Source organism: Carcharodon carcharias, chromosome 17 (genome assembly GCF_017639515.1).
Source record: "Carcharodon carcharias isolate sCarCar2 chromosome 17, sCarCar2.pri, whole genome shotgun sequence".
Classification (NCBI taxonomy): Eukaryota; Metazoa; Chordata; class Chondrichthyes; order Lamniformes; family Lamnidae; genus Carcharodon; species Carcharodon carcharias.
Genome location: NC_054483.1, coordinates 22,963,894 through 22,990,624, shown reverse-complemented (window position 1 = coordinate 22,990,624; position 26,731 = coordinate 22,963,894). Strand labels below are relative to the sequence as shown.

Below are 26,731 nucleotides of genomic sequence, written 5' to 3'. Positions count from 1 at the left end.
AGTCTAAGTTACATGAAACATTGCATCATTTCCCCTCTGGTGATGTAAGCAGAAAACATAACCACACCCACTTAAAGGTGTACCACAACAGTCATTTCAAAGGCCATCTTGTATCCCTTTTCATCACCTCCTTTCATTCTTATTTCTCTTCTGATGAGATTTAGGTCAATTATTGTTTAAAAATATCAGAGCAATGCAAATAGTTGTTGAATCACAAGTGATGAGGAAGTGTATTCTGTCTGCATAATCCCAACCTGTGCTGCAGGTTAGGGGTAAGGAGAGATGGAGGCCCGTGGTGGAAGAATAAAGAGTATAATGTGGATTCAAAGATCTGTACTGATATTTCTGGAATCGTTTGTTCCCCTGGTGTTTTACAGTGGGCTGCAGTGATCAAGACTGGATAGGAAGTGGTTATGACACACAACTGCTGATGGCCAATTCGCAGAATGAAATGAAAGATTGGGTCAAAGCAATTCGCCGAACATTGGGAACATCAAGTGGAGGTACCAGGTTACATTTGGGCACTCCTCTTAAATTCATGTTTGATAAAAGACTTACATGCCACATAAATCTTAGAGAGAACATAAACAATCGTCCAGACTGTCACTCTTGGTGCAGTACGAAGGGAGGGCTGCACAATCCGAGATGAGATTTCAAACAGAGGCCCTGTCTGCCCTCTCAGATTCCATGCACTATTTCAAAGATCAGGGAGGTTCCTCCTGGTGTTCTGGCCAATATCATCGCTCAGACAGAAACAGATTATCTGCTCATCACCACATTGCTGTATGTGGGAGCTTGCTGTACACAATTTGGTTTCCATGTTTCCCACATTAAAACAGCGACTAGCGCTTAAAAGTACTTGGTTGGTTTCAAGTGTTTTAGGATACCCTGAAAGGCGCTATATAAATGTAAGACCTTTTTTTCTCTCCCGCTCCCCCCATATTGGACTCTTACCAGTGCAAGAGCCCATGTTGTGCCACTAATATTATCACCAACTTGCTAAGTATGCCTGAACGTAAAAATGATTTTGCAGTTCTGATACTCATTTGGTGAGTGGGTTCATTGCTTTGAATCATGCAGATCTACAAACTTTGATCCGTAGTTTATTTTGCTGATCTCAGCCAGGGTAACTGAAGCTGTTGCTACATTTGGTCTTATTGGGTTTGCAATACATAATGACCTCTGTTGTAAGACATTATAATATGCCTTTAAGAGATAGCAGCATGCTGTCACTTTAAGGGAAGTGTGTCATGTGATCCAGCCTCAGATTCACTGCTGCCTGGAGCAGGACACAGCACACACAGCCCTGCTCTTGATCTCCTCAAGCTTTCTGTCCAGGTATATGTGTTCACCTGTGTCGAGGATGAATAAATGAACCCACAATGTATTTGCACAATCCGTTCTGAGCAGTTGGAGCCTCTATGTCATCAGAACACAAACAACATGAGATACGTGGACATGGGTGCCATGTGAGAAGAGGGTCAGGCTAGACTGTCGAACCTTTACTTAAAAAAGACAAGTGCAGCAGATAAACTCCTACTGGAAAACCAGAATGAGGGTGGGCAGTACCTGTGAAAATCAGTTAGTACCTTCATCACAGAAGGATAGAGACAAAACTGGATGGAACATTTGTTTTAAGAAATAAAATCCACAAAAATGAGCTAACACAACAAACATAACCATGGAGATGGTCGCCAGTGTCATCACCTACAGGGCTTTGGACCTAGAGTTGAAAGCCAGCAATTAGGATGGAAAATTCTCATGGTCAGGATAGACACAATGAGCGAAAGGACCTTCTTTTGCTGAAAGGTTTCCATGTTGACAACCAATTTTCAAGGTCACTTTTAAAATCATTTACCTCCTCAAATTATCCCACTTCTTCCCACCACTCTCATTTTTCACCTTTCTTTCAAGCCTGAGAGAGCAAAGGCAAGTTTGGAGATGAGAGGATGTTGCAGGGTGCTGGATACAGGTCAATAGGTCTGAAGAAGTCTTTGTCGTCATACATAGGTCAACTGTAAGTCTTTACTGACTCAGAACTACTTGCAAATATACAGAAAAGGGTTCAAGTTGGGAGCTGTCTCCATGCTTGCTGGTACACACAGCTCTGTCCAACACTCGACTGACCCTGGGTTTGGGTCATGTGTTCTCTTACATCACTGCGCGGGTGGTATTGTACTCAGTCCCACATTAACCCTGTAAGTGCCAGACCCTTATACTAAAGAGAAGATACAAATGAGTAGGTTTGTGCAGCACCTCACCAATTTGTCCAGCCTTAGAGAACCAGCTAAGTGTAGGCCTGCTTCGTGACTTTCAGGAAGAAATTTTACTTCGATCAAAATCGGAAGTTGATATGGAGCTGCTGGTTCTGTTGCAAGAGATCTGCTCTAAACTGCTGGCCTCCCATGTTGCTTAGTTTCATGCCTTGGACCAAAGCTTTCTTTGGATAGAACATGGATGCTTTCCCTTGCCCACATCAGGCTTGAGCCTGAGTTTCACCAGGCTGGAGAGTTGAAAGATTTGTGCTGCATCTACCTTTCATTCAGCTTTTTCCTGGAGTTGGCACTGAATTTGGAATCTGGACTGGGAGGATTCATTGCACTGCCAGCCAAGAGTGGTCACTTAAAGTCAGAGAAAAGTGGTAATTTTTGGCATGTGCGTTATGACAGTTCATTCATCAGACCTGCAATACAACACTTGTGTAGCATTTCAGCAGCAGATAGAAGGCATAACTTGAATCTGAGCTAACAGTGAGAAATAGCTGCTGTATAAACATGTGAGCAGAGATAGAAATGGTTACCGCCTGCCTCTTGCACAACTTACTCTTCAAATTTGGCATCCAATTGGTCAGCACACTGCCCCACAGAGTGGCAGATTTTTGCTGCAACTTACCACACAATACATGGTTGCTGAATAATTCTAGCCTGAGTATGGGGAGAGAGTTCACCTGTCCCCTTCTCTCAACAAAAGCAAAATGCTTGAAATTTTCAATGTACTGAGAGGATGAATATCATTCAATCCACCAATCTGCTGCAGTCCCCACACACAATTGGACACCACAGTTGCCATGACACTGACACTGTCCATCACAAAACAAGACAACCAATGTTTGAAGCCAGGTTACTATTCCAATAGCCAATAGCAGCCACACCCTGAGGATTTGAAGACTTTTCACTGGCAGGTTTGCTTGAGGGACAGTCTGTTTGCAAAACTCTTCTCAAAAATTTGGTTCAGTTATTTCTAATTTTAGTTCTGAACTGGAAGCCTTCTTTGAGATATTTAATCTCATTAGGGTTTGAGAGTTTTTAACCTGAGTTCCGAGTGATCCTGCTTCTTAAAAGATGTTTTGAAGAGGTTCCAATTTCCAAGGCATTGGTTGTCAATCTGATCTCTGCTGGTGTCGTGTCGAGTTTGGATGAAGCTCAATGCTCCTTTCACCCCGCGGACACATGTGGAAACCTAGCCTGACTGATCCATTCCCGGAAGGAATGGTTACACACGACAGAGTAACATCTTTCAGTACAGACTTGAACCTACAGGCCGAATCAGTGCACACACAAGCCTGTACTTCTGTTGGTCTCGTCGGCTATACTGGTGGGTGTACAGATGCGTCAGTACACACAGCTCCCCATTTACTTCCCAATAACTCTGAGCTGAAGACTCTGCTCACAAATACTCTGAAACCTCAAAGTGTTTAAAACAGCTCATCTAAAGCCTAATGTTCCTATGTTTCAGCTGCAGCTCTTGAAGTCAGCTGATTGGATTTGACTCCCAGAAAAGATCTTTCAGTCGACTTGATCAGATTTGATTTGTTTTTCCCAATTGATCCTCAGGATATGGGTGTTGCTGGCATGGGCTGCACTCACTGCCCATCTCTCTTCGGTAAATAAAAACAAGGAGTGCACCACTCTGTAGAGGGACAGGCGATGTCAATAGCAAGGAAAAAGTGCATCACCCCTCTCTACCTCGCTTTCTTCCTTTAAGATACTCCTTAAGACTTACCTCTTTGACCAAGCTTTTGGTCATCTGTCCTAATATCTCCTTATGTCACTGTGTCAAATTTTGTTTGATCTTACTTTGTTTGATTACTTGCCACTTGTCAGCCCAAGCCAGGTCTTGCTGCATTTGGACAAGGGCTGCTTCAGTATCTGAGGGGTCGTGAATGGTGCTGAACGTTGTACAATCATCAGTGAACATTTCCACTACTGACCTTATGATGAAAGGAAGGTCATTGATGAAGCAGCTGAAGATGGTTGGGCCGAGGACACTGCCCTGAGGAATTCCTGCAGTGATGTCCTGGAGCTGAGATGACTGACCTCTAACAACCACAACCATCTTCCTTTGTGCTAGGTATGATTCCAAACAGCGGGAGAGTTATCCCCCTGATTCCCATTGACTCCAGTTTTGCTAGGGCTCCTTGATGCCACACTTGGTCAATGCAGCCTTGATGTCAAGGGCAGTCACTCTCACTCTCATGACAATCTTTAACTGGTTGTCAGAATAATTTTTAGCACACTGTGGATTATTTAGCAAATGTTGTCCAATCACAGAATCACAACTAATGTTGGACAATGTCTCCACGGGCTGGTTGGATACAATCCGGCCTGTATCCTACCTGTTGCAAGCAGTGGAAGGGACAAACTGTTTGATACGAGCATTGCTTCCCCTGACATTGGTATTCTTGTGATTGCCCTGATGGGTGTAATACAAAACTTTTTGACAAAATATCTTTCTTCAGCAACACTCAAACGACTATTTGTACATCTGAAAAAGTGGTGGATACTGATTCCATAAATAGATTTAAAAGGGAATTGAACAGGTACTTGAAAATGAGGAACTTACAGACTTACGGACAAAAAAATGACAGGTGTAGGACTTAGCACAAGGGCTCTTTCAAAGAGCCAGCACAGGCACGATGGGCCAATAGGCCTCCTTCTGTGCTCCAGGATTCAATGATTCAATGAAATCTAACAGGCCAAGCGACACAGAGTTGATCTTGTGGCACATTCTGTTCCCCAAGAAATGTGAAGTGTTGCTGCCCAGACTGAACCCTTTCTCTTTCTTTAGCTGTCTTTGATCAGCGTTTAGCAGAAACCATGGCATACGAGCAGAAGTTTGGGAAACACCCGGTGCCCATGATAGTGGAGCAGTGTGCAGACTTCATTCGCCAGCATGGACTGAATGAGGAAGGAATCTTTCGCTTACCAGGGCAAGACAACCAAGTCAAAGAACTGCGAGATGCCTTTGATTCTGGAGAGAGGCCAACGTTTGATAGGTACGCAAATTGCGACTTTGAAACACTCTTTGTGAATGACCAAGGCCTTCTTAGGACACTGCACTGCTCAAGCTGTGATTGCATTGACTGGTGAGCTTGCATACGAAACAGAGGCTCACTGCAGCTTGAGGTCGTGGTGTCAAGCATGCGACATTGCTGTGGCTGCCAATTTCTCTTCCAGTTTCCTTTGCCGTGAATTCATTAGGTAATATGCAAATCATAAATGGAAATAAGTATGGGAAGAAATGAAAAATCGGGATGCAATTCCCTGTCTCCCATTTTACATTTTTGTACAAGATCCAAGTTATCCCCAATGTAAAGGCACCCACACTGTGAAGTTAAAATTGACCAGATCGCTCACTCCACCACTCACCCTATACCATCAAGTGAGAATGGACCACGTAGTTAATTGTGAGGCTTTGATTTTGCCTGAACCATTAACTATATCTTGGCAAAGAGTAGTTTATGGTCCTCCTGTAACCATATAAAACCCTGTCACTACAACAGCTCTTTATTCTGTGCCATGTATTCTCTGGAGTCAGAGAATGAGTTTTTTTATTTCAGCCTCAGAACACACATTGCATGAGTCACTATCACTTGTTAATCTTTCTGAACTCACTCTCATTGAAAAGGGTAACACAGGAGTGTATTCTCACAATGAACAATTAATCTTCTCAGTATCCCAACACATGGAGAAGGATCAGCAGGCAAGATCTCTTGGTCTACCCAACCTGTACATTTGTGCATCACAATACATCAACTCCCCACAGACACACAGATAAATTCAGGCCAATTAGGAGAGAAAACAATCTGAGTGTTTCTTCTTGGACCCTGTGAAGTGATTGAAATGAGTTCAGGAGATTTATAACATTAGTTATCTTGTGGAATAACAGGCCTCCGTTTTGTTTGTCCTTGCTTTAGGTGGCATAGCCTATTGGTAAACTTGGTCTACCTTGGCAGCAGAAAGCTGCAATGATCAATGCTTCTATTGATTGCTGTAGTTACCGAGGACAGGACAGGAGAAGGAGAGAAATAGAGGGAGCGAGATGCTGCCCCATCTTTTATTCAACTAGCTTACTCTTCTCAAAATGGCGGCTGGTGACTCTGTGGGACAAGACAATGATTTGACTGAATTGCAGAGCAGGCTTAAGGGATGATGTAGCCTTCCTCCTGCTCCTATTTCTCATGCCCTTATGTAAGGAACCAAGAGTTTGGTTTAAAGGATGATGCTCACCTTGATCCTATATGCATCTGCTAAGCTTGTGGTCAATGAATGTCATTGAAAAAGGATTGATGGAGATTTCGCTGCATCTGTCCCATGACCATGGAGTGACTCATGGTAACAGTGTGTCCAGAGAGGTGTGGGGTTGAATTCTCCAGCACTGATATCCCAACAATGACAGAGACCCTTTGCTCCATTCACCCTGTCCTTTGCAATTGTCAGCCCTTGTGCAGCACAATCCCTGCACTTTGCATCCCAGCTGAAACCATTTTTATGGGTAGTCTCCCTTCCCAGGCCGTTTCCACGTGAAGCAGTTGAAGAAAGAAAGGTTGGCTAGATATCGTTTGCTTGTCACTGAGAACAGACACATATCCATGCCTGGATTAATACAACGCAGGCTAATTTCCACTTCATTCCCATTTAATATGTGAAATTGATGTGAACCTGAATTGTGTCAAAAGCCTGAATTCCTTCCTGGTAATTGTTTTGATGTCTTTCGATGTTATGACCAAGTGTTAGTGAGGTTTTCTTGGCTTACCTAACCTTGATGAGGCTTTGCTTCTCTTTGACAGACCTGAGATGGTTGGTATAGTTTAAATTCAAACTGTTTATTGAGAACTATTTACAAAGACTTCCAGGTTAGCACATGGTCTTCAAGACACAGACTGTTCTGTTCCTCGCTCAACTGGAGCCTCTCAGTCATTTGACAACTGATGTCACAGTTCATCATTAATATCATCATGGTCTCTTTAACATATTCATTAACCCATTGCTCTACAATAATGAACATTTAGTAATAAAGGACAAGTGACTCAGTTTACTGATGTTTGATCTAGTATCCCTGTGGGATAATCTGAGTAAATTCCTTTTAATGTCTCTGTTTTTGTCCAGGCCGTTGTATCTTCATTCAATGTTGATGTGTCGAAACTTGCCTTTTCTTCCAGGGATACAGATGTGCACACTGTAGCCTCTCTGTTTAAGCTATACCTCAGAGAGCTCCCGGAACCAGTCATCCCTTGGTCTCAGTATGACAACTTCCTTGCATGTTGCCAGTTAATGAGCAGCAACGAAGAGGAGGTATGTATTGGTTCTCTGCCTCTGTGTTCTGCAATGCAGTTTTGGCTGTACATTGTGTTGATTTCAGAAACTAAACTGAACATCTGAAAGTCAGTGCACAGGACACTGTGAATGTTTGAAAACAGTAGGTGAGAAGACATGATAAATGCCAACATGTTTTTTTCCATAATGAGAAACTCAGACTATAGGGGAAAGAAGGGACTGAGTCTGATGGGTTGGAGAGCTAGAATACTATCATTTGAAGGAGGTGAGACCTACTGAATACTGATGGAGAGGAGGAGAAATGTGTGGACCCTCCAGTAGCTTATCAGTCTTCATAGTAGAGCTCTGGCTGTAGCTGTCACCAGGTAACTGGACTGTGTGTGATTCCACAGCCAAGCCCATTGATGGGAGTACCTGACAATCATGGTATGAGTTGCCCATCTCAGGTCAATGAGTCAGCCTAGAACATGCTTGAATTCTCAATCTTTCTTGTCCTCGAGGCTCATATCAGGCAGTGTGCGTATCCCACCGAGCCTTTTGTTGTGGGTGTGTGGCGCTGGGTGGAGAACCTCATCTTATTGTTCCCGCGAAGTCTGAAGTAAGAGATGGATGAAACTGTACACAAATAGATTCTGTGTAGTTGACTGAAGACAGCACAGTTTGAATGACAGCCAACTCACCTCTTTCCTGGACTCGAACTCAAGTTCTGTCGAAGGGTCATGAGGACTCGAAACGTCAACTCTTTTCTTCTCCGCCGATGCTGCCAGACCTGCTGAGTTTTTCCAGGTAATTCTGTTTTTGTTTTTTCACCTCTTAAGGGACTCATACATAATACAGCACATTATAACGTTGACATCTGACATCTGGCATGCACGAAAGAGCACAGGAACTGACTCTCTCTCCTCCCCCCGCCCGCACAGGTAGCGCTGTGTCACACTGGGCGGGTCTTAATTGGCCCACCCACGTAAATGGCGGCGCGCGGCCAATCGCAGGCAGCGATTGGCTGCGCACCCGCGCCCGCACCTGTTTCCCACCTGACAGGCAGAACATTCTGCCCAGTATAACACTGACAACTGATTGCACACCTCAGGAACTCATACTGGAGCAAGAGACAGAGAGTTGAAAGGTGAAAATGTTGTTTATTGCAAAGGGAGACTGAAGAAATCCACTCTAATAACAATAGCTACGACTAGAATTAAATAGATTCTAAGAGATAAAAACAAAAAACTGCGGATGCTGGAAATCCAAAACAAAAACAGAATTACCTGGAAAAACTCAGCAGTTCTGGCAGCATCGGCGGAGAAGAAAAGAGTTGACGTTTCGAGTCCTCATGACCCTTCGACAGAACTGATTTTTCTTTACAATGAGAGGGGTGAAATATAAGCTGGTTTAAGGTGGGGGTGTGGGGGGAGTGGGGTGGTGGTGAGGGTGGGGAGAGAAGTGGAGGGGGGTGGTGTTGTAGGGACAAGCAAGCAGTGATAGGAGCAGGTCATCAAAAGATGTCACAGACAAAGGAACAAAAGAACACAGAGGTGTTGAAGTTGGTGATATTATCTAAACGCATGTGCTAATTAAGAATGGATGGTAGGGCACTCAAGGTATAGCTCTAGTGGGGGTGGGGGGGGCATAAAAGATTTAAAAATAATGGAAATAGGTGGGAAAAAGAAAAATCTATATAATTTATTGGAAAAAAACAAAAGGAAGGGGGAAGAAACAGAAAGGGGGTGGGGATGGAGGAGGGAGCTCAAGACCTAAAGTTGTTGAATTCAATATTCAGTCCGGAAGGCTGTAAAGTGCCTAGTCAGAAGATGAGGTGCTGTTCCTCCAGTTTGCGTTGGGCTTCACTGGAACAATGCAGCAGGCCAAGGGCAGACATGTGGGCAAGAGAGCAGGGTGGAGTGTTAAAATGGCAAGCGACAGGGAGGTTTGGGTCATTCTTGCGGACTGACCGCAGGTGTTCTGCAAAGCGGTCACCCAGTTTACGTTTGGTCTCTCCAATGTAGAGGAGACCGCATTGGGAGCAACGAATACAGTAGACTAAGTTGGGGGAAATGCAAGTGAAATGCTGCACCGTCCAAGGGCCCAAACACTCCTTTCAAGTGAAGCAGCATTTCACTTGCATTTCCCCCAACTTAGTCTACTGTATTCGTTGCTCCCAATGCGGTCTCCTCTACATTGGAGAGACCAAACGTAAACTGGGCGACCGCTTTGCAGAACACCTGTGGTCTGTCCGCAAGAATGACCCAAACCTCCCTGTCGCTTGCCATTTTAACACTCCACCCTGCTCTCTTGCCCACATGTCTGCCCTTGGCCTGCTGCATTGTTCCAGTGAAGCCCAACGCAGACTGGAGGAACAGCACCTCATCTTCTGACTAGGCACTTTACAGCCTTCTAGACTGAATATTGAATTCAACAACTTTAGGTCTTGAGGTCCCTCCTCCATCCCCACCCCGTTTCTGTTTCTTCCCCCTTCCTTTTGTTTTTTTTTCAATAATTTATATAGATTTTTCTTTTCCCACCTATTTCCATTATTTTTAAATCTTTTATGCCCCCCCACCCCCACTACAGCTATACCTTGAGTGCCCTACCATCCATTCTTAATTAGCACATTCGTTTAGATAATATCACCAACTTCAACACCTCTGTGTTCTTTTATTCCTTTGTCTGTGACATCTTTTGATGATCTGCTCCTATCACTGCTTGCTTGTCCCTACAACCACCCCCCTTCACTTCTCTCCCCGCCCCCCGCTCCCCCACCTTAAACCAGCTTATACTTCACCCCTCTCCTAATATTCATTCAGATCTGTTGAAGGGTCATGAGGACTCAGAATGTCAACTCTTTTCTTCTCCGCCGATGCTGCCAGACCTGCTGAGTTTTTCCAGATTCTAAGAGAGTTGTCAGGAGCCATCAACTTGTGGATCAACACTCATGTCAGCTACAGCAATGCAATGATACACACAGCAACTGGCTTAGTGAATGGTCTCTAATCCTTAAGGCTTTGATTAATTGGATTATCCTGTGGCTCTTGTTAAAAATGTCTCTTTTTTTCATTCTTCCAAACATGGTGGTAACATTACTAATATTTGTAAAAGAAAGAAATGTATAAGGGAATGGGGAAAGGACAAGGGAAAAGCGCTGATTGTTCAGCATGGCTAAATAGGCTGACTGACGGGGTGGTGGTCGGGGAGGTGGGGGTGGGGGGGATGGGAGTGGGGATTGGTGGGGGTGGGGGATAGTGAGGGGTGGGCTGGGCAGGCGTGGTGCAAGGTTGATTGTAAGAAATGACAGTAGAAAGGATATTGGAACCAAAAGATTGAAGATTCCATAGAATGAAACCAGAAATGAAAGGCTCTGTTGAGTAGTTGCCCAGGAAGCTTGACCAGAATAGAATGAAAATAATCATTTTTAAACCATTTCTTCTGGGACCAACAGTTTGTGGCTTTAGAAAGAGACAAAATGTACTTTGTGACAACCTGTTTTGATATGTGACTCATGTTTTCTGCTCAACAGGGGCGAAAGGAGCTGATGACACAGCTGTCTTTATTGCCTCAGGTAAACTGCAACCTGCTCAGCTACATCTGCAGGTGAGACACTCACGACCTTTGGCAAATCAGAATCTGAACTCCAGGCTTCTTTGTGAAAAGGCTTTGGCACAGGAGGGCTATCTCCTCATAAACAAAGAAATGCTGCTTGGGAGATAGGGATACAGGATTGGGAATGGACACACACAGGAGTGGGAGCGGAGGGATTTGGGATTAGGATTGGGGATGTGGAGTTGGAGTGGGAGTGTAGGGAAAGGGGATTGGAAACGGGGACATGAAGTTGGGAATAGAGGGGTGTAAGATTGGGAATAGAGGGATGTAGGCTTGGGAATAGAGGGATGTAGGCTTTGGAATAGAAAGCTATGGGCCTGGCAGCAAGAGATGAAACTGATTTATTAAATGTTCTTAATATGAAACTGATGGAACGAACAAGGTGATGGTGCTTCCCAATTACAACATTGAATCATTGTCTCCCAATGGGCTTTTTCTTGTAGGAATACGAAGTCTACCAAACAGACACAAAATGAAAACAGGCGATTCCTTTGGCAGGAAATGGTTGATGTTATCCGGGATCTCGGAATAGAATGTCACCTAGTTCCTCAGCATGTATCACTTGTTATCTAACATAACATGCACGTTGGATGAACATTTCAATTTCAAATGGGCGTGATTACTGATTCTGCTGATCACATACCCCTGTGGGATGTGGTACATGTTGGATGGAGATGACAAGCTTTAAATAGACTAACTGAAGAGAGATGCTTTCCAATGGTTAAAGGGTAGATAACCAGAGGCCAGAGATTGAAGATAATTGCTCAAAGAACCAGGGGCAAGAAGAGGGAAAAACTTGACTGTGCAACAAGTGGTTAGGATTTGGAATGCCCTGCCTGATAGTGTAGTGGAAACACATTCAATAGGAGCTTTCAAAAAGGAATGAGGTAAATACAAAAGGAAAAAAAAATTGCAGGGATACGGGGAAAGAGTGGGGAACTAGGAATAACTGGATTCTTATTCAAGAGAGCTGGCACAGTATCGATGGGCTGAATGGCCTCCTGCTGTATTATTCTATCATTCTATAATCCTGTGATTGTACATATTTGGCCCTGGTGTTGTTATTCCAGTCAGACCGGCTTTGGCAATTGTTCCCAGAAGGTGCAAATTGAATGTTTCTTCTGTTTCCCGGGCAGATTTCTCCATGAAGTGCAGCTCAACTCCAGCATCAATAAAATGAGCGTGGACAATTTGGCGACTGTCTTCGGGGTGAATCTCCTCAGACCCAAAATCGAAGATCCCGTGGCCATCATGAGAGGCAAGTCAGAGTCTGATGTAATTCTTCAGCTCCTTCTGAATTCTCTACCTTGGGCTAGTCCATAACAATACAAAACACCTCTTGTTAGGATGGCAACTGGTGTCAGGGTGCTGGAACTCAATACCTGGCACCGCATAGGGGCAGGAGGTGGGCAGCTGCCTTCCTATATCCTGATCTCAGCTGCACCTTCTTAGTGGGGGCAAAAATAGACAGAGGTGCAAGTTGGATATCAACTTACTACAAGAGCAGGTCAGAGGCTGGGAATTCTGCGGCAGGTAACTCACCAACTAATTCCCAAAGCCTGTTCACCATCCACAAGGCACAATTCAGGAGTGTGATGGAATACTCCTCACTTGCCTGAATGAGTGCAGCTCCCACAACATTCAAGAAGCTCGACACCATGCAGGACAAAGCAGCCCACTTGATTGGCACCACATGCACAAACATTCACTCCTCCACCACTGACGCACAGTGGCAGCAGTGTGTATCATCTACAAGATGCACTGCAGGAACTCACCAAGGCTTCTTCAACAGCACCTTCCAAACCCACAACCACTACTATCTAGAAGGACAAGGGCAGCAGATATATGGGAACACCACCACCTGAAAGTTCCCCTCCAAGTCACTCACCATCCTGACTTGGAAACATATCGTTGTTCCTTCACTGTCACTGGGTCAAAATCCTGGAACTCCCTCCCTAACAGCACTGTGGGTCTACCTACACCACATGGACTGCAGCAGTTCAAGAAGGCAGCTCACCAGCACCTTCTTAAGGGCAACTAGGGATGGGCAATAAATGCTGGACCAGCCAGTGATACCCACATCCTGTGAACGAAGGTAAACTTAAACCATTCCAACAGCTGGTTAGAGTGGTGATAATAGATGCCTGCAAAGAGATTAGCTGCCTTGCCTTCTTGACCAGAGCAAGTCACATCGTTGAAAGAGGAGGTTGACAAGATTAAGAAACAACAAAGAAAAAGATTTTCATTTTAATCGCATCAGATCACACCTCTCAGAAAGAGCTCAACACTTCACTTGTCATGAATTGCTTACAAGTGTAGAGATTAATGTCATGTGGCAGCACACAGCAAGACCACCAACCCCCTCCCCCACGCGCACCCCACCCCCCACTATCCCCCACCCCCACCAACCCCCACTCCCAGCCCCACCAACCCCCACTACCACCATCCCCCCACCCCCACCAACCTCAACCTCCACCCCCACGAACCTCAACCTCCACCCCCACCCACATCCCCACCACACCACCAGCCCCTGTTGAAACATAGATTATAAATGCTAAACTAAAATATACAATGTCAAATCAAGCACACTACAAAAACAATCCAGTGAGCCAGTGGGAAGAAACAACACCCAGTAAGAGGCATTGAGAAGTAGTGATCAGATTTTGTATTCCAGCCCAGGTCCAAGATGATTTGACCTCACCAATACCAACTCACATTTATATCGCAATTTTAGTGGAGCAGAACATCCAGGGTGCTTGACAGGAATCACAGAATCACACAGTGCAGAAGAGGCCTTTCGGCCCATCAAGTCTACACCGACACGTGAGAAACACCTGACCTGCCGACGTAATCCCATTTACCAGCACTTGGCCCATAGCCTTGAATATTACGACGTGCCAAGTGCTCATCCAGGTGCTTTTTAAAGGACATGAGGCAACCCGCCTACCAGGCAGTGCATTCCAGACCGTCACCACCCTCTGGGTAAAAATGTTCGAAGACAAAGTGAGATGCTAAGCCACATATGGAATTATTAGGATTTAACGAGGAAGCAGGTCAAGAAAGCAGGCCCCAAGTCTACCTCAGCTGGAATGGGGATTGAACCCTGTGCTGTTGGCGTTATTTCAAACCACACACTAGCCGTCTAGCCAACGGAGTTAACCTGCCCCCACTTTCTTTCACCTGACTTAAAGGTTTGACAGAAAAGAAACCTAATATTCCTAGCTCTGTGAAGAGTCATATGGACTCGAAACATTAACTCTGTCTTTCGCTCCACAGATGCTGTTAGACCTGCTGAGTTTTTCCAGCATTTTTTGTTTTTGTTTCAGATTTCCAGCATCCACAGTATTTTGCCTTTACCAATATTCCATTTTTTGTTTTTGAGACAGGGACACCACAGGTTCAGAAGCTGATGACTATTCTGATCAGCAGCCACGATGAACTGTTTCCAAAACATGAGGATAAGCCTCCTTCCCCTTTGAGAATCTCTGCACAACGAAGTATGGTTGGTTGGGGTGCTGCAGAGTTTGCAACAGGAGTGGCAACCAGGACACACAGGGTAAGATTCGTGAACACAGAGCAAAATCTGACCTTACACCAGTTCACTGCAGGCACACCCAATCACCACTGCCACACCATACTACGTCAATAATAAGTTGCATTTATCTCACATCTCCAATTAATCGGCACTCTCTTCTCATGCAGTATAAATTCTTATTTCCCTCGTTACAGTTGGTAAGTTTGTGCGAGCAGTCCTGATGAGTGCAAGATGGAAAACTTTGACAGCATGTCTCTTTTTTTCATCAACACTCAAGTTCTGTACGAACAAGTGACTCCCTTCAGCCTACTAAGACATCTCAAGGTGCTTCATGAGACAAGATTTGACACTGAACCACTTAAGGAAATAGTCGGACAGGAGACCAAATGCTTGGTCAAAGTCAGTTAGAAGGAGCGTCTTAAAGGAGGGGAGATTCCGGGAGGGAATTACAGAGCTTGGGGCCAAGACAGCTGAAGGCACAGTCACCAGTGTTAGGTGAAGTAGACGGGGGACACACATGAGCTCGAGTTGAAGCTCTTTGTAGGGCTGGAGATGGTTACAGAGGTAGAGAGAGAGAGAGAGATGAGGTCTTGAACCACAATCAACAGCTTATCAGGTCACATGTGGATATTGGGTGAGAATGGGGTCTACGTTTGCTGTTATTTCCTGCTGCAGTACATGGTCTATGTTTTTGCTTGCAGCATGAGCAGTGAGGTATGGAAGTGCAGCCAATATCCACTGAGCTGTATCCCAGTAGGACTTAGCAATGACATTGCAGTCAGTGACAGGAATGAAGTGGTGTCTGGCTGTACCTTCCCCTCTCCCCCCCCACCACCCCACACCAGTGCCCCAACACTACTGACTGAGCCACAAAGTGCTGAAATTACCTAGTCCCAGCTGAGATCAAGTTACCCAACAGATCTCAGGATCAAGCATGAGGCATGAATGGTGTGATGCTGAAGTTAATAATGTCTGTCAAGAACAGGGGATGAGTTTGAGCAGAGGAAACTGTTTTCACCAGTTCATCACTCCAATATCGGTATTTCCTCTGAACGCTATTGCTTATAAATATCTGTGTATCAGGCCATTCGGTCTTGGTTTCACTGTGACACCCAGCAAGGGACATATTGTGCTGTCCGTGTCCTGGGTGTCAGTCATGGATCAGTGGAGGCACTCAGTCACCTTTGAATCAGATCGTCAAAGACTTACCTCAGGGACCAGAGCCCATAATCCAGATTGACACTTCAGTGCAGTACAGAGGGAGTGCTGTACTGTCGGAGATGCTGTCTTTCAGATGAAATGTTGTCCTCCCCCCAGGTGGACATAAAAGACCCCATGGGCTCTATTTTGAAGAACAGCAGGGGAATTCTCTCTGATGTTCTGACCAATATTTATCCCCTAGACAATGCATGCAAAAACAAATCATCTGGTCCTCATCACACTGCTGTTTGGGGAGCTTGCTGTGTGCAATTTGGCTGCCATGTTTCTTACATGACAACAGGCACATCATGCGTTGTTACGTGCTGCTCAAATGCAAGTCTTTCTTTCGGTGGGAAAGATTGGAAATATTGACAGGAATTTCTTTCCCTTTACAGCGCTGCCAGAATGATGGGAATGACAACAGCATGCCAGAGGAGAGCGAATTGGAAAACTGGATGGAAAGCCCCAGGAAAAGGACTCAAACACTCCCAGCCAGGAAATGCACAGAGATATCTGACAGTGTGAACGAAGGTATTCCCAGCACTCAGAACTGGAACACCAAGAGTTCCCAGGTCAGGAATGACAAGGAAGCTGTGACTGAGGGGCACAGAAGGTGTCTTTCGCAGGACATTCTGAGAGCCTCAGCTTCCTACCAGTTGCTCTGCACTTCTGAAACCTCTCCAACAGCAACCTCTGCTGCTTCTTCTCAGGATAAGGATGGGTCTGCTGCACGCAGTCCCTCACCCTCTCTGGACATGGTCAGCCATCAAACAGCCAACTCCCTGTTACAGACCAGTCAAAGCCTCACGGCAAAGACCCAACAGGAAAAAGCTGAGCTGGATAGCGGAGGAGAGGAAAGTGAGGCGAAGGTGGGGGAAATGAGCAAGGAGCAGCTCCTGAAATTGATCGCGAAGCTGAGGGAAGAGTTTCACAGCAAGAGGGAAAGTTACGTCGAGAGAATTGAAAGGTAACTGGCCAACACAAACCAACTCTTCTGCTTGAGGCTTTGGGCTTCTCAGCTGGTTTGAATTACTGTGACAAGCTAGCACCCTGGCAAGTGAGCGACTGAATTGTGTTTGGGATGCAGACAGAAAGTGAGATAGGAACAAAATGCGAGTCTCTTTTTTATTTATTCAGTTGTGGGATGTGGGCTTCGCTGGCTAGGCCAGCATTCATTGCCCACCCCTAATTGTCCTTGAGAAGGTGGCGGTGAGCTGCCTTCTTGAATCACTGCAGTGCATGTAGCGTAGGTACACCCACAGGGCTGTTAGGGAGGGAGTTCTGGCGACAGTGAAGGAACGGCAATATCTGCAAGTCTGCAAGACACGGCTTTAGTTCCAGGTTTGAAGAAAATCTTCATTCAGCTCAATAATTGAAGCCTTTCAAGTAACCGACAGAAACCTGGCTTTTAAAATATAGTCCACTCTTTCCAGCATAGCTCTCACAAAATTGCCAAAATTGCATTAACAGGAACCAGACAGGTAGAAACCAAGGCATGAGGGTAGATTGAAAATTGGCCTGGGTGTTTTCATCAGCCCATGCCAGAGGAGTCAAGGAACACACCAAAAGTGTGGGATGATGATTGGTGAGGCCTTCTTGGGCCTGTTGTTCTTCACCTCAGCTGGTTCCCTGGGACTAGCTTGTGACAGGGGTACCCAACTGGAATGCATTTCTCACTACAGTGGCTACACTTCAAAAACTGCTTGAAAAGCAGAATACCGTGGGTGCTGGAAATTTTTAAATGAAAACAGAAACTGCTGGAAATGCTCAGCAAATCAAACAGCATCTGTGGAGAGTGAAACAGAGTTAATGACCGTCAGAAGTGAGGAAAGTTAGAAATGGAATAGGCTTTGAGCAGGGATGGGACACAGACAAAAGGAAGGCCGGTGATAGGGTGGAAGACAGGAGAGATTAAATCACAGAAGAGTTAGTCTTCCAGAGCCAAGGGGAATGTTGACGCGCTCAGAAAAGACATCTTCGTGTCTTTGATCCTTTTCTTGCCCCATCACCTTTCCCTTTGGCCTTGGAAGACCAATGTTTCAGGCCATTTAATCTCCCCTGTCTTTCACCCTATCACAGGCTTTCCTCTCGTCTGCATCCCACCCACCCCTTACTCAGGACCTATTCCACTTCCGACATCTCCCAGTTCTGACAAGAGGTCAGCCATTTGCAACATTAAATTTATCTCTCCGTGGATGCTGTTTGATTTGTTGAGTACTTCCATCACAATCTGTTTTCCTTCCAGGGATGACTTCATTGGTAATGAGGCCATGGAAGATGCTGCATAAAACACAATCTATTTCTTTCTTTGCTGAACCTTAGGGCTGCATGCTCTGTGGTGTGGGGAGAGCAGTGGGAGAGAGGATTGAATAAAATATGAGGTTCATGTGCACACTCATCAGCATAAGTACCAAAGCAAAATATTCGCTTGACCCGAGTTTTCTGTGATAAAGTATTAGCTGTGACAAATGAATGAATTCCCAATGGCCAGGACCACTCACTTTACAACAGTTTAACAAAAATGTTTTCCATTAATACCGTGCATTCCGTAGTTTCAGGATGTGCATTCCGGTTGATGTCCTTTTGAGATGTAGGGTGGAATTTTCCAGCCCCTCCCCACCAACGCGGGGCCGGCGAGCCATTGAAATTCCCGTTCACATCGGCGGGACTGGAAGAACCCGCCGGCTTGAAGGGATGGGAGAATTCCGCCCGTAGCTACTGTTATCATGTTGGAAATGGGCCAGCTCATTCGAAGACAGCAAACTCCCACAAAAAATCAAAGGATCATGGCCAGATCATCTTTTTTAAGGATAAATATTAGCCAGGGCAGTGGGGAGTACTCTCCTCTCCTTCAAAAGAGGGTCATTGGTTCTTTTACATATAAGCCAGGTCACAGGGCTTTGGTTTGAAAGATGACACCTCCAATAGTGCAGCACCCCCTCAGTCATGCAGTGGAGTGTCAGCTAGCATGGTGTGCTCCAGTCTCTGAAAGTCACTTCAACAGAGTCAGAATTTCATGACAAGGGCTGAGTACTGTGGGTGTGGGGAATCTATAGTTAAAACATAAAACAATGGAAATATTCAGCAGGTTGGCAGTATTCATAGAGAAAGAAACTGATCGTTGCAGAGCTGCAATAACGAAAACTGTCACCAAAAGTCTCCTCTATTCACTTTCCTCTGTGCAACGTTTTACCTTGTAAATCAGAGGATGTGAAAATGATACCAAATAACATTTATACAGCTCCGGTGATATAGTCAAACATTGAAAAGCATTTCACGGGAGTATTATCAAACAACATTAACATGGAGCTACATAAGCTTCATCTTGCAGGAAGGCTTCAAGGACTGTCTTAAAGGGAGGGAGGTGGCGAGGTTGAGGAAGGGAATTCTAGAGATGAGGGTCAAGGCAGCTGAAGGCACGGCCACCAAAGGGAGAGCGTTGAAAACCAGGGATAGTCATGAGGTCCCAATGAAAACAAGTGAGAATTTGACTGCAGCTTTGTGACAAACATATTCCCTACCCAGAGTGATTGAGTACGTGTCGCATATAAGAGACTGCTAGCTAAAGTTGAAGTCCATGGAAGTTAAGGCGAATTATTGATCTGGCTTGGGAGTTGGATGAGCAGGATGAGTGGAGGTTAAGTATTCTCGTTGGCACATATGACCAGTGGTGTTTCATGTTAGGCCTCAACTATTCACTCTATCCAGTGCTTTCACTGCTTTAGAATTCCCTCCCTCTCGACCTCACTTTCCTCCTTTTAAGATACTCCTGAAAACCTACTTCTTTGGCCAAGCTTTTGGTCATCTGCCCTGATATCTCTTTTCTGGCTTGGTGGTCTATTTCGTTTTGGAATGCTCCTTGGAAGATTTCATTCTATTAAATGTGCTGTGTAGGCTGTTGCTGTGACATTCATCAATAACTTAGATGATGGATGGGAAAGACACATTTCCAAACTTGCTGGTGTCACCAAGTCACAAGCCATGTGACAGTTCCTGACTGTTGACATGCCCTGTGCCTGTTGGAGTACACCCAGCTTCCCTGTGTTGTCAGCCCTACTACTGGGTATTCCTGCTGAAACATGATGGTACCGACCAAATCAATCTGCTTTTGTTTGCAGCCTCGAAAAGGAGAATTACGAAGTTTGGTCCAAGGTTGTCCGTCTCAACAAACAGATAGAAGAAAATAAGAAGCAATTCGAAGCCCTGGAAATCAGGTTCCGCAATGCATTTCGGGCACAGATGGACGCTGAGAGACGCAACCAGGAGCTGGAGGAGGAGCTAAAGGGCTTCTTTCAGACAGAAAAAGAAAACGACAGATCTTAAATCCCCAAGAAGTACTTGCCGCAGAAGAAAGAGTCCCTTTTAGAAGGACTAAGCTGACTGGGAACAAAGAAATCAAAATCTTCCACTTTTACATTTCCGTTCTGCCAGTTTATCACAGAGACATATGAACATGCGAGTTAGGAACAGAAGTAGGCCATTCGGCTCCTCGAACCTGCTCTACCATCCACTAAGATCATGGCTGATTTGACTGTAACCTCAACTCCGCATTCCTGCCTACCCCGATAACGTTTCACTCTCTTGCTTACCACAAATCCATCTAGCTCTGTCTTAAAAATATTCAAAGATTCTGCCTCCACCACCTTTTGGGTAAGAGAGTTCCAAAGACTCACGACCCTCTGAGAGAAAAAATTTCTCCTCAGCTCTGTTTTAAATGGGTGACCCCTTATTTTTAAACAGTGACCCTTAGTTTTGGATTCTCCCACAAGATGAAATATCCTTTCCACATCCACCCTGTCAAGACCCCTCAGGATCTTATAAGTTTCAATGAAGTTACCTCTTACTCTTCTAAACTCCAGTGGATACAAGCCTAATCTGTCCAACCATTCCTCATAGGACAGCCCACCCATTCAGGTATTAGTCTAGTCGACATTCTCTGAACTGCTTCCAACATATTTTGCATCTCTCCTTAAATAAGGAGACCAATACTGTACACAGTACTCCTGATCTGGTCTCACTAGTGCTCTGTACAACTGAAGCACAACCTCCCTACTTTTGTATTCAATTCCCCCGCAATAAATGATAACATTCTATTAACTTTCCTAATGACTTGCTGTACCTACATACCAACCTTTTGCGATTCATGCGCTAGGACACCCAGATCCCTCTGCTCCTCAGAGCTCTGCAATCTCTCACCATACAGATAACATGCTTCTCTTTTATTCTTCCTGCCAAAATGGACAATTTCACATTTTCCCACAATAATACTCCACTTTCCAGATCTTTTCCCACTCACTTAACCTATCTATATCTCTTTGTAGCCTCCTGATGTCCTCTTCACAACTTATTTTCCACCCTATCTTTGGGTCATCGGCAAATTTAGCAATCATACCTTCAGTCCCTTCATCCAAGTCATTTATATAAATTGTAAAGAGTTGAGGGCCCAGCATTGATTCCTGTGGCACACCACTCATTACATCTTGCCAACCAGAAAATGACCCATATATGCCTACTCTTTATTTCCTGTTAGCTAAGCAATCTTCTATCCATGGCAATATCTTACCACCTACACCATGAGCTTCGATTTTCCACAATAACCTTTGATGTGGCACCTTATCAAATGCCTTCTGGACATCCGAGTACAATCCATCCAGCAGTTCCCACAGCACATGTTACTTCTTCAAAGGACTACAATGAATTGGTTAAACCTGATTTCCTTCTCACAATCTATGCGCACTCTGCAATATCCCTTCACACTGACTGACTGTGGTAGGCTTGCATTTTATCAACACGTACTTGGCTGGAATCCAACAATGGATTGTTACTTTGTCCTCTTCATGCGGCCCACAGTTTATGTGGATAGAGTGTGTATCAGTATGTACCCACTACACAGTGGAGGAACTGCTGTTTGTGAGCTAGGTGAGGAGTGAGTGAGAAGTCACTGGGTTATATCTGGCAACGAAGCCTCAGTCAGATTTAGCTGTGCGATAAAGAGTGTGTAGCTGGGATCTTCCGGGCCCATCGTGGCAGGACCTGCCCACCGCAGGACATTTGGAGGCCCGGCCAAAAGTCCATTGACATTCAGTGGGACAGGTTGATTCCAGCGGTGGGAGGGGCCAGAAAATCCCACCATACATCTTTTATATCAGTGCCATTCACCGCATGTAGAGGCCAGTGCAGCTGACCAGTTTACTCATCAATGTAATATTCCTTTGAGACTTGGCATATGTTGGGAGAAAAAGCTGACTTTAAACCTCTGAGAGCTCTTGATCACAAGGGGGTTATGTAATTTTTGGGTCTTCTGTAGACTCATCAATGGAAGCCCATTGCTCTAATCAGCCACCAACTCCATTACTCATTGTATCAGACACATAACAGGGTGGTGGAGGAAGAACTAGATAGATAGTGGTCATTTTTAAATGTCGCGATTTCTCCATTCCTGCGAGTGACATTGGCACTCCTTAGATGCTGCCATCTGGTGTTCCTGCAGGGCACGAGCTAGTTTCCAGTTGGAGTTGGTGTTGAGGCTGGTGTAAGGGATCCTGTGGGGAAGATTTCAAAACCAGGGCCCATGTGAGAGGCCAAGAATGGCATGAAAGGCTGCACATCCTAAGAGCAAGACAGCATGCCCCCAGACATCAATCGAGCTCTCTACCAGATTGAGAGTTTGCCTTTGCACATTCCTGAGGGTCTCTCTGCTCATGACTACACTGTGTACAATCCTGGGCGTGGCCTGCAGCTCATTGAAACCAGCCCTCTATGAGTCGATAAATATTGAGCAGACTCAAGTGGAGGATGAAGAACTGACAGGCTTTTATACGGTGCAATCATACCCACCCTCTGGGTGAATGCATTTCATGGAATTTCAATTCTTTATCAGTCTTCCCCCTGAGCACTTGCCGAGGTTCCCTAAACAGGACATGCAAAGTCTTGCATTTGATTGTGGTCTTATTTGAGCCATAAGAGTTCAGATATTCCAGTTTCATTGCTAAGAGAGAAGCGGGGAGCTGATGGTTTGTTCCAGTCATGACATGCATTCAGAATTTGTGTGCCATTCCACAACAGAAGCTGTCTCCAGAACTGCCTTCTCATCGAAGGTCCCTTCCTCCAATTGCCTACCACATAGAATCGATAGCTCAGAAACAGGCTATTCAGCCCAGCTGGTCCATGTGTTTATGCCCCAGCCGAGTCTCCTTCTACCCTGCCAGCATGTCCTTCTATTCCTTCCTCCATCATGCGTCTATCCAGATTCACTTTCAATACTTTGGGCCTCAACAGTTCTGTGTGGTGCTGAGTCCCATGTACAAACTCTTTGAATAAAGAAGTTCCTCCTATTGAACTTATCGGTGACTATTTTACACTTATGGCCCCAAGTTCTGGTCTCACCCACAAGTGGAAACATTTTCTCCACATCCATCCCATTAAACTCATCATCATTTGAAAAATCTCCATTGTGTCCTCTCTAAGTCTAGAGAAAAGCACCACAGCCAGTTCAGACCATTCCAGTAAGCATACCCTAGAAGAACTGGGATCAACCTTGTGTATTGCATTTGCAAGCACTTTTTTCTCTCGAAAGTGGTGATGTTGTTTGTGTGGTTTACATCACAGATGCTGCTGAAGAGTACTGTATAAAAGGGTTTTCTTAGGGCAGGATTTAGGCAGATTTGGATCCTGTGTCTGTTTGAGTGAATGTACACTTTCATTGTACAGTAAGGTTTCATTATTTGATGTGTCCTCTCTTGGCTTTGAGTGATTATAGCTCTTCAATCATTTATGATTTTTTTTCTTGTCTATTTCTTCTGAACTCTTGAAATTCCAGCCATATTAAAAAGGGCTAGTTTCCCAACTGTGATTGCAAGTGTCACTTGTGTTGCAAAAGCCACCAGTGCTATTCTTTCCCGAAGAACCGTGGCTGTGTTTTATTGGTGATTGGTTTTGGAAATTCTGTCCAGTTGATGCCTGAAGATTGGTGGCAAGGACAGTTGGCTTGGTTAAGAAACAGCTGAAAGCTGGAAACGAGGGTGGAATCTTCTCCTCCTGCCATAGGTTCTGTGGTGGGATGAGAAAGTCGGAGTGATTCCCACTGCAGGCGGACAGGCTTTTACAGCAGTCAAGCGCTCCCCACCTTGTAATTTATGCATGAGTGCATCCCCGCATTGAGTCTCATGGCAGGGCAGGCAGAGAGTTGGGCACCCCACCATCATGTCCAAGCACCATATTGAAAAGGTACCCAGACAGGCCTTCACTAATGGGAAGAAGGGAGGGATGAACAGGAGAAGGCAGTAAGCCGCAGGCCTCCCGCTTTAGCAATACATCCCTCAAGCATTCCCTGGGGGCAGTGCGAGAAAGGTGGGATGTCCCTCTTCTCCAGGGATGGCAACAGCAGGCCATCCCTGCTCTCCACTGCGGCCTGGGAGGAGGGAGTCAGGGAGGTCAGTGTCCTAGAAACACTGCTCCTGCAGTTTGAGAAAAAGATCAATGTTAGAATAAGTGAACCTTCTACTCTTCCAACCTACCTTCACACATCTGTGTTTGTCCCACTTGGACTTGGGCATCACTGGCAAGGCCAGCATTTCTCTTGCCCATCCCTCAATGTCCTTGACAAGATGATGGGTGCTGCCTTACTGAACCCTCACAGTCCACATGCTGTGCTATTGGCAAGGGAGCTGCAGGATTTTCACCCAGCCCCAATGAGGGCACAGCCATGGGGGTATAGAGTAGAAGGCAACCTGAAGGGGGTGCTGTTCCCATGCATCTGCTGCCCTTGTCCTTCTAGCTGGTAGGAGCTTGAGGGGTTGCAGGTTGCTGTTCAAGGAGTCTTAGTGACTTGCTGCAGTACAACTTGTACACACGGCTGCCACTGTGCGTGGGCGGTGGAGGGTCTGAATGCTGGATGTGGTGCCAATCAAGCAGGCTGCTTTGTCCTGAATGGTGTTGAGCTTCCTGAGTGCTTTAGGAGCTGCACTCATTCAGGCACCTGGAGAGTATTCCATCTCACTCCTCACTTGCGCCTTGCACTTGATGGTCGGGTTTTGGGGAGTCACAAGGTCAGCTAGCAGCCCCAGAGTTAGAATCCTGTGAGCTGCCCTTTCATCATAAGTGCTCACAATCCATCTATCTGTCCCTAGGCAGGAGGAGGCACCCCACAACAGGAGGGAGAGAGAGAGAAAACAAGAGGCGATGGGGGGATGATGTCAGATCTCATTCCCCTCACACAGCAGCAGGGTGCTGAACTGGCAGGAGAGGGCCATGACCGTGTCCGTGCCAAAGGCAAGGTCGGCCTCCCCCAACCATCGAGTGAGGGAGCAGGCATAATCCTCGGAAAACCAAGGCGATTGATGAGTGCCACATTTGAGCCAGCTAGGCAGCCCCTCATTCCCTCCTCTCTCCATTCTAGGTGAGGTAGGTAAAGTAGCTAGCACACCAGCACAAAGTGACCCCGGAGATGAATACGACATTCTTGTATCAGACCCTCCCACATTACCATGTCCCACTTCCGCCCCCCCCCCCACCCCCAACAGTCACTGTCCCTCATATCGCCAGCACCCCTCCCCAGAATCCCAATGTCGAATCTGCTGGCCCCTCCCTCTGAAGCACTCTGGCCTCACATACTCCATCCAGAAAGCTCCCAGCCTTTGTTCTCATTCAGGACCCCGCCCCCCACTTCTCCTCTGGCACCATCCTCACTTGTGTCTTCCACAGGTTCCACACCTGTGAGCAGCTCCAGTGACGCAGCCAGCTTCAACTCCAAGACGAGCGTTTTCACATTCTCCCTCGCTGGGTGCAGGCACGAACCTGCTGCTGGTAGGGTGGGAAGGTTTGATTCCAGCCGGTTGGGGTTTTAATGGTGCAAAGTGGGCTCCCGTCAAGCTTCAATGGGAAGGCCTTCCTACCATCAACCCACCATGAACCCCGCTGATGGTGGGGTGGCCTGGGGTGGTGGCGGGGGGTGGGGTGGGGGGGATGTGAGATTCTGTCCACAGTGTCCCCCAAGACATTGGCGCTCACCACGCCTGGTGAATCGACAGTGGGCACATGGCGAGTTGATGCTGTTCACCAGCTGGAAGATTTGAACTCAGGTGGATATTCAGAGACTGTGGCAGCCTTTGTGACTGAGGACCCAGCTCTTGACCCTGTCCACATCACAAGTAGAAAGAACCGCGCACAAGGAGCAACCCTTCGCATGGACAGAACTGTAACCAAGCTCCATCAAGGCTTATCGTAGAGAGGATCACCCTCCCCTCCCCCCCTGTAGTGAGGAGTCGGTGAGATATTTCAGCTGCCACACCGTAGCTGGAGGCCGTGACAGTCACAGAGTGTCTGTCACCATCCAGTACACCTTTAGTCCTGCCCTCAATCTCACTTCATCACTGCAAGATTGTCACAAGGTTCATCCCATCCTGCATATGGATTTTGTATCAGGTAGTCAACCTGCTCACCACAAGCATTGAAATCCTGTTAGACAATACTGATAAACCAATTGGAAGCATCTTCATCTGAGGTGGTTTGGTGATGGGTGTACTCAGTCCCACGAAAGCTGATGGACACGCAGCAAACAAACCCATTTCACATGGGCAATGGGGTGGGTGGGGGGGCAAGGTGGTTGGGGGGGGGTGGGGTCTTCATTTGTCACCAGCTGGAAAGGCCAATCCTTGAGGCAGGTTCTTCCACGAGTGCTGCACACATGAAGCCACCAGGTGTCGTAGTGGCTTTCTTTCTGGCACTAGTTGCCTGTTGCCAAGCTGACGTAGCCACTGCTCATTGCGGTAGTGCACGCCAGCCCACAGGAGGTGTCACCATTTCCCTCTTTTACCAGATCGTGAATCCCCGGTGGGAGAGTCGATGT

At 46.0% G+C, this 26,731-nt stretch overlaps 1 protein-coding gene across 1 annotated transcript in view; it reads left to right on the top strand.

The window, feature by feature from the left end:
* Positions 1 to 20,595, top strand: part of LOC121289884 (rho GTPase-activating protein 25-like) — a 45,029-nt gene extending 24,434 nt beyond the window's left edge. The window contains exons 4-11 of the mRNA XM_041209825.1: positions 378 to 503; positions 5,068 to 5,275; positions 7,442 to 7,574; positions 11,068 to 11,141; positions 12,287 to 12,408; positions 14,537 to 14,706; positions 16,281 to 16,852; positions 20,004 to 20,595. Of these exons, the coding sequence (XP_041065759.1) occupies positions 378 to 503; positions 5,068 to 5,275; positions 7,442 to 7,574; positions 11,068 to 11,141; positions 12,287 to 12,408; positions 14,537 to 14,706; positions 16,281 to 16,852; positions 20,004 to 20,208 (1,610 nt within the window). The 3' untranslated portion in view covers positions 20,209 to 20,595. The remainder of the gene's footprint in view (positions 1 to 377; positions 504 to 5,067; positions 5,276 to 7,441; positions 7,575 to 11,067; positions 11,142 to 12,286; positions 12,409 to 14,536; positions 14,707 to 16,280; positions 16,853 to 20,003) is intronic.
* The last annotated feature ends 6,136 nt before the right edge of the window (positions 20,596 to 26,731 follow it).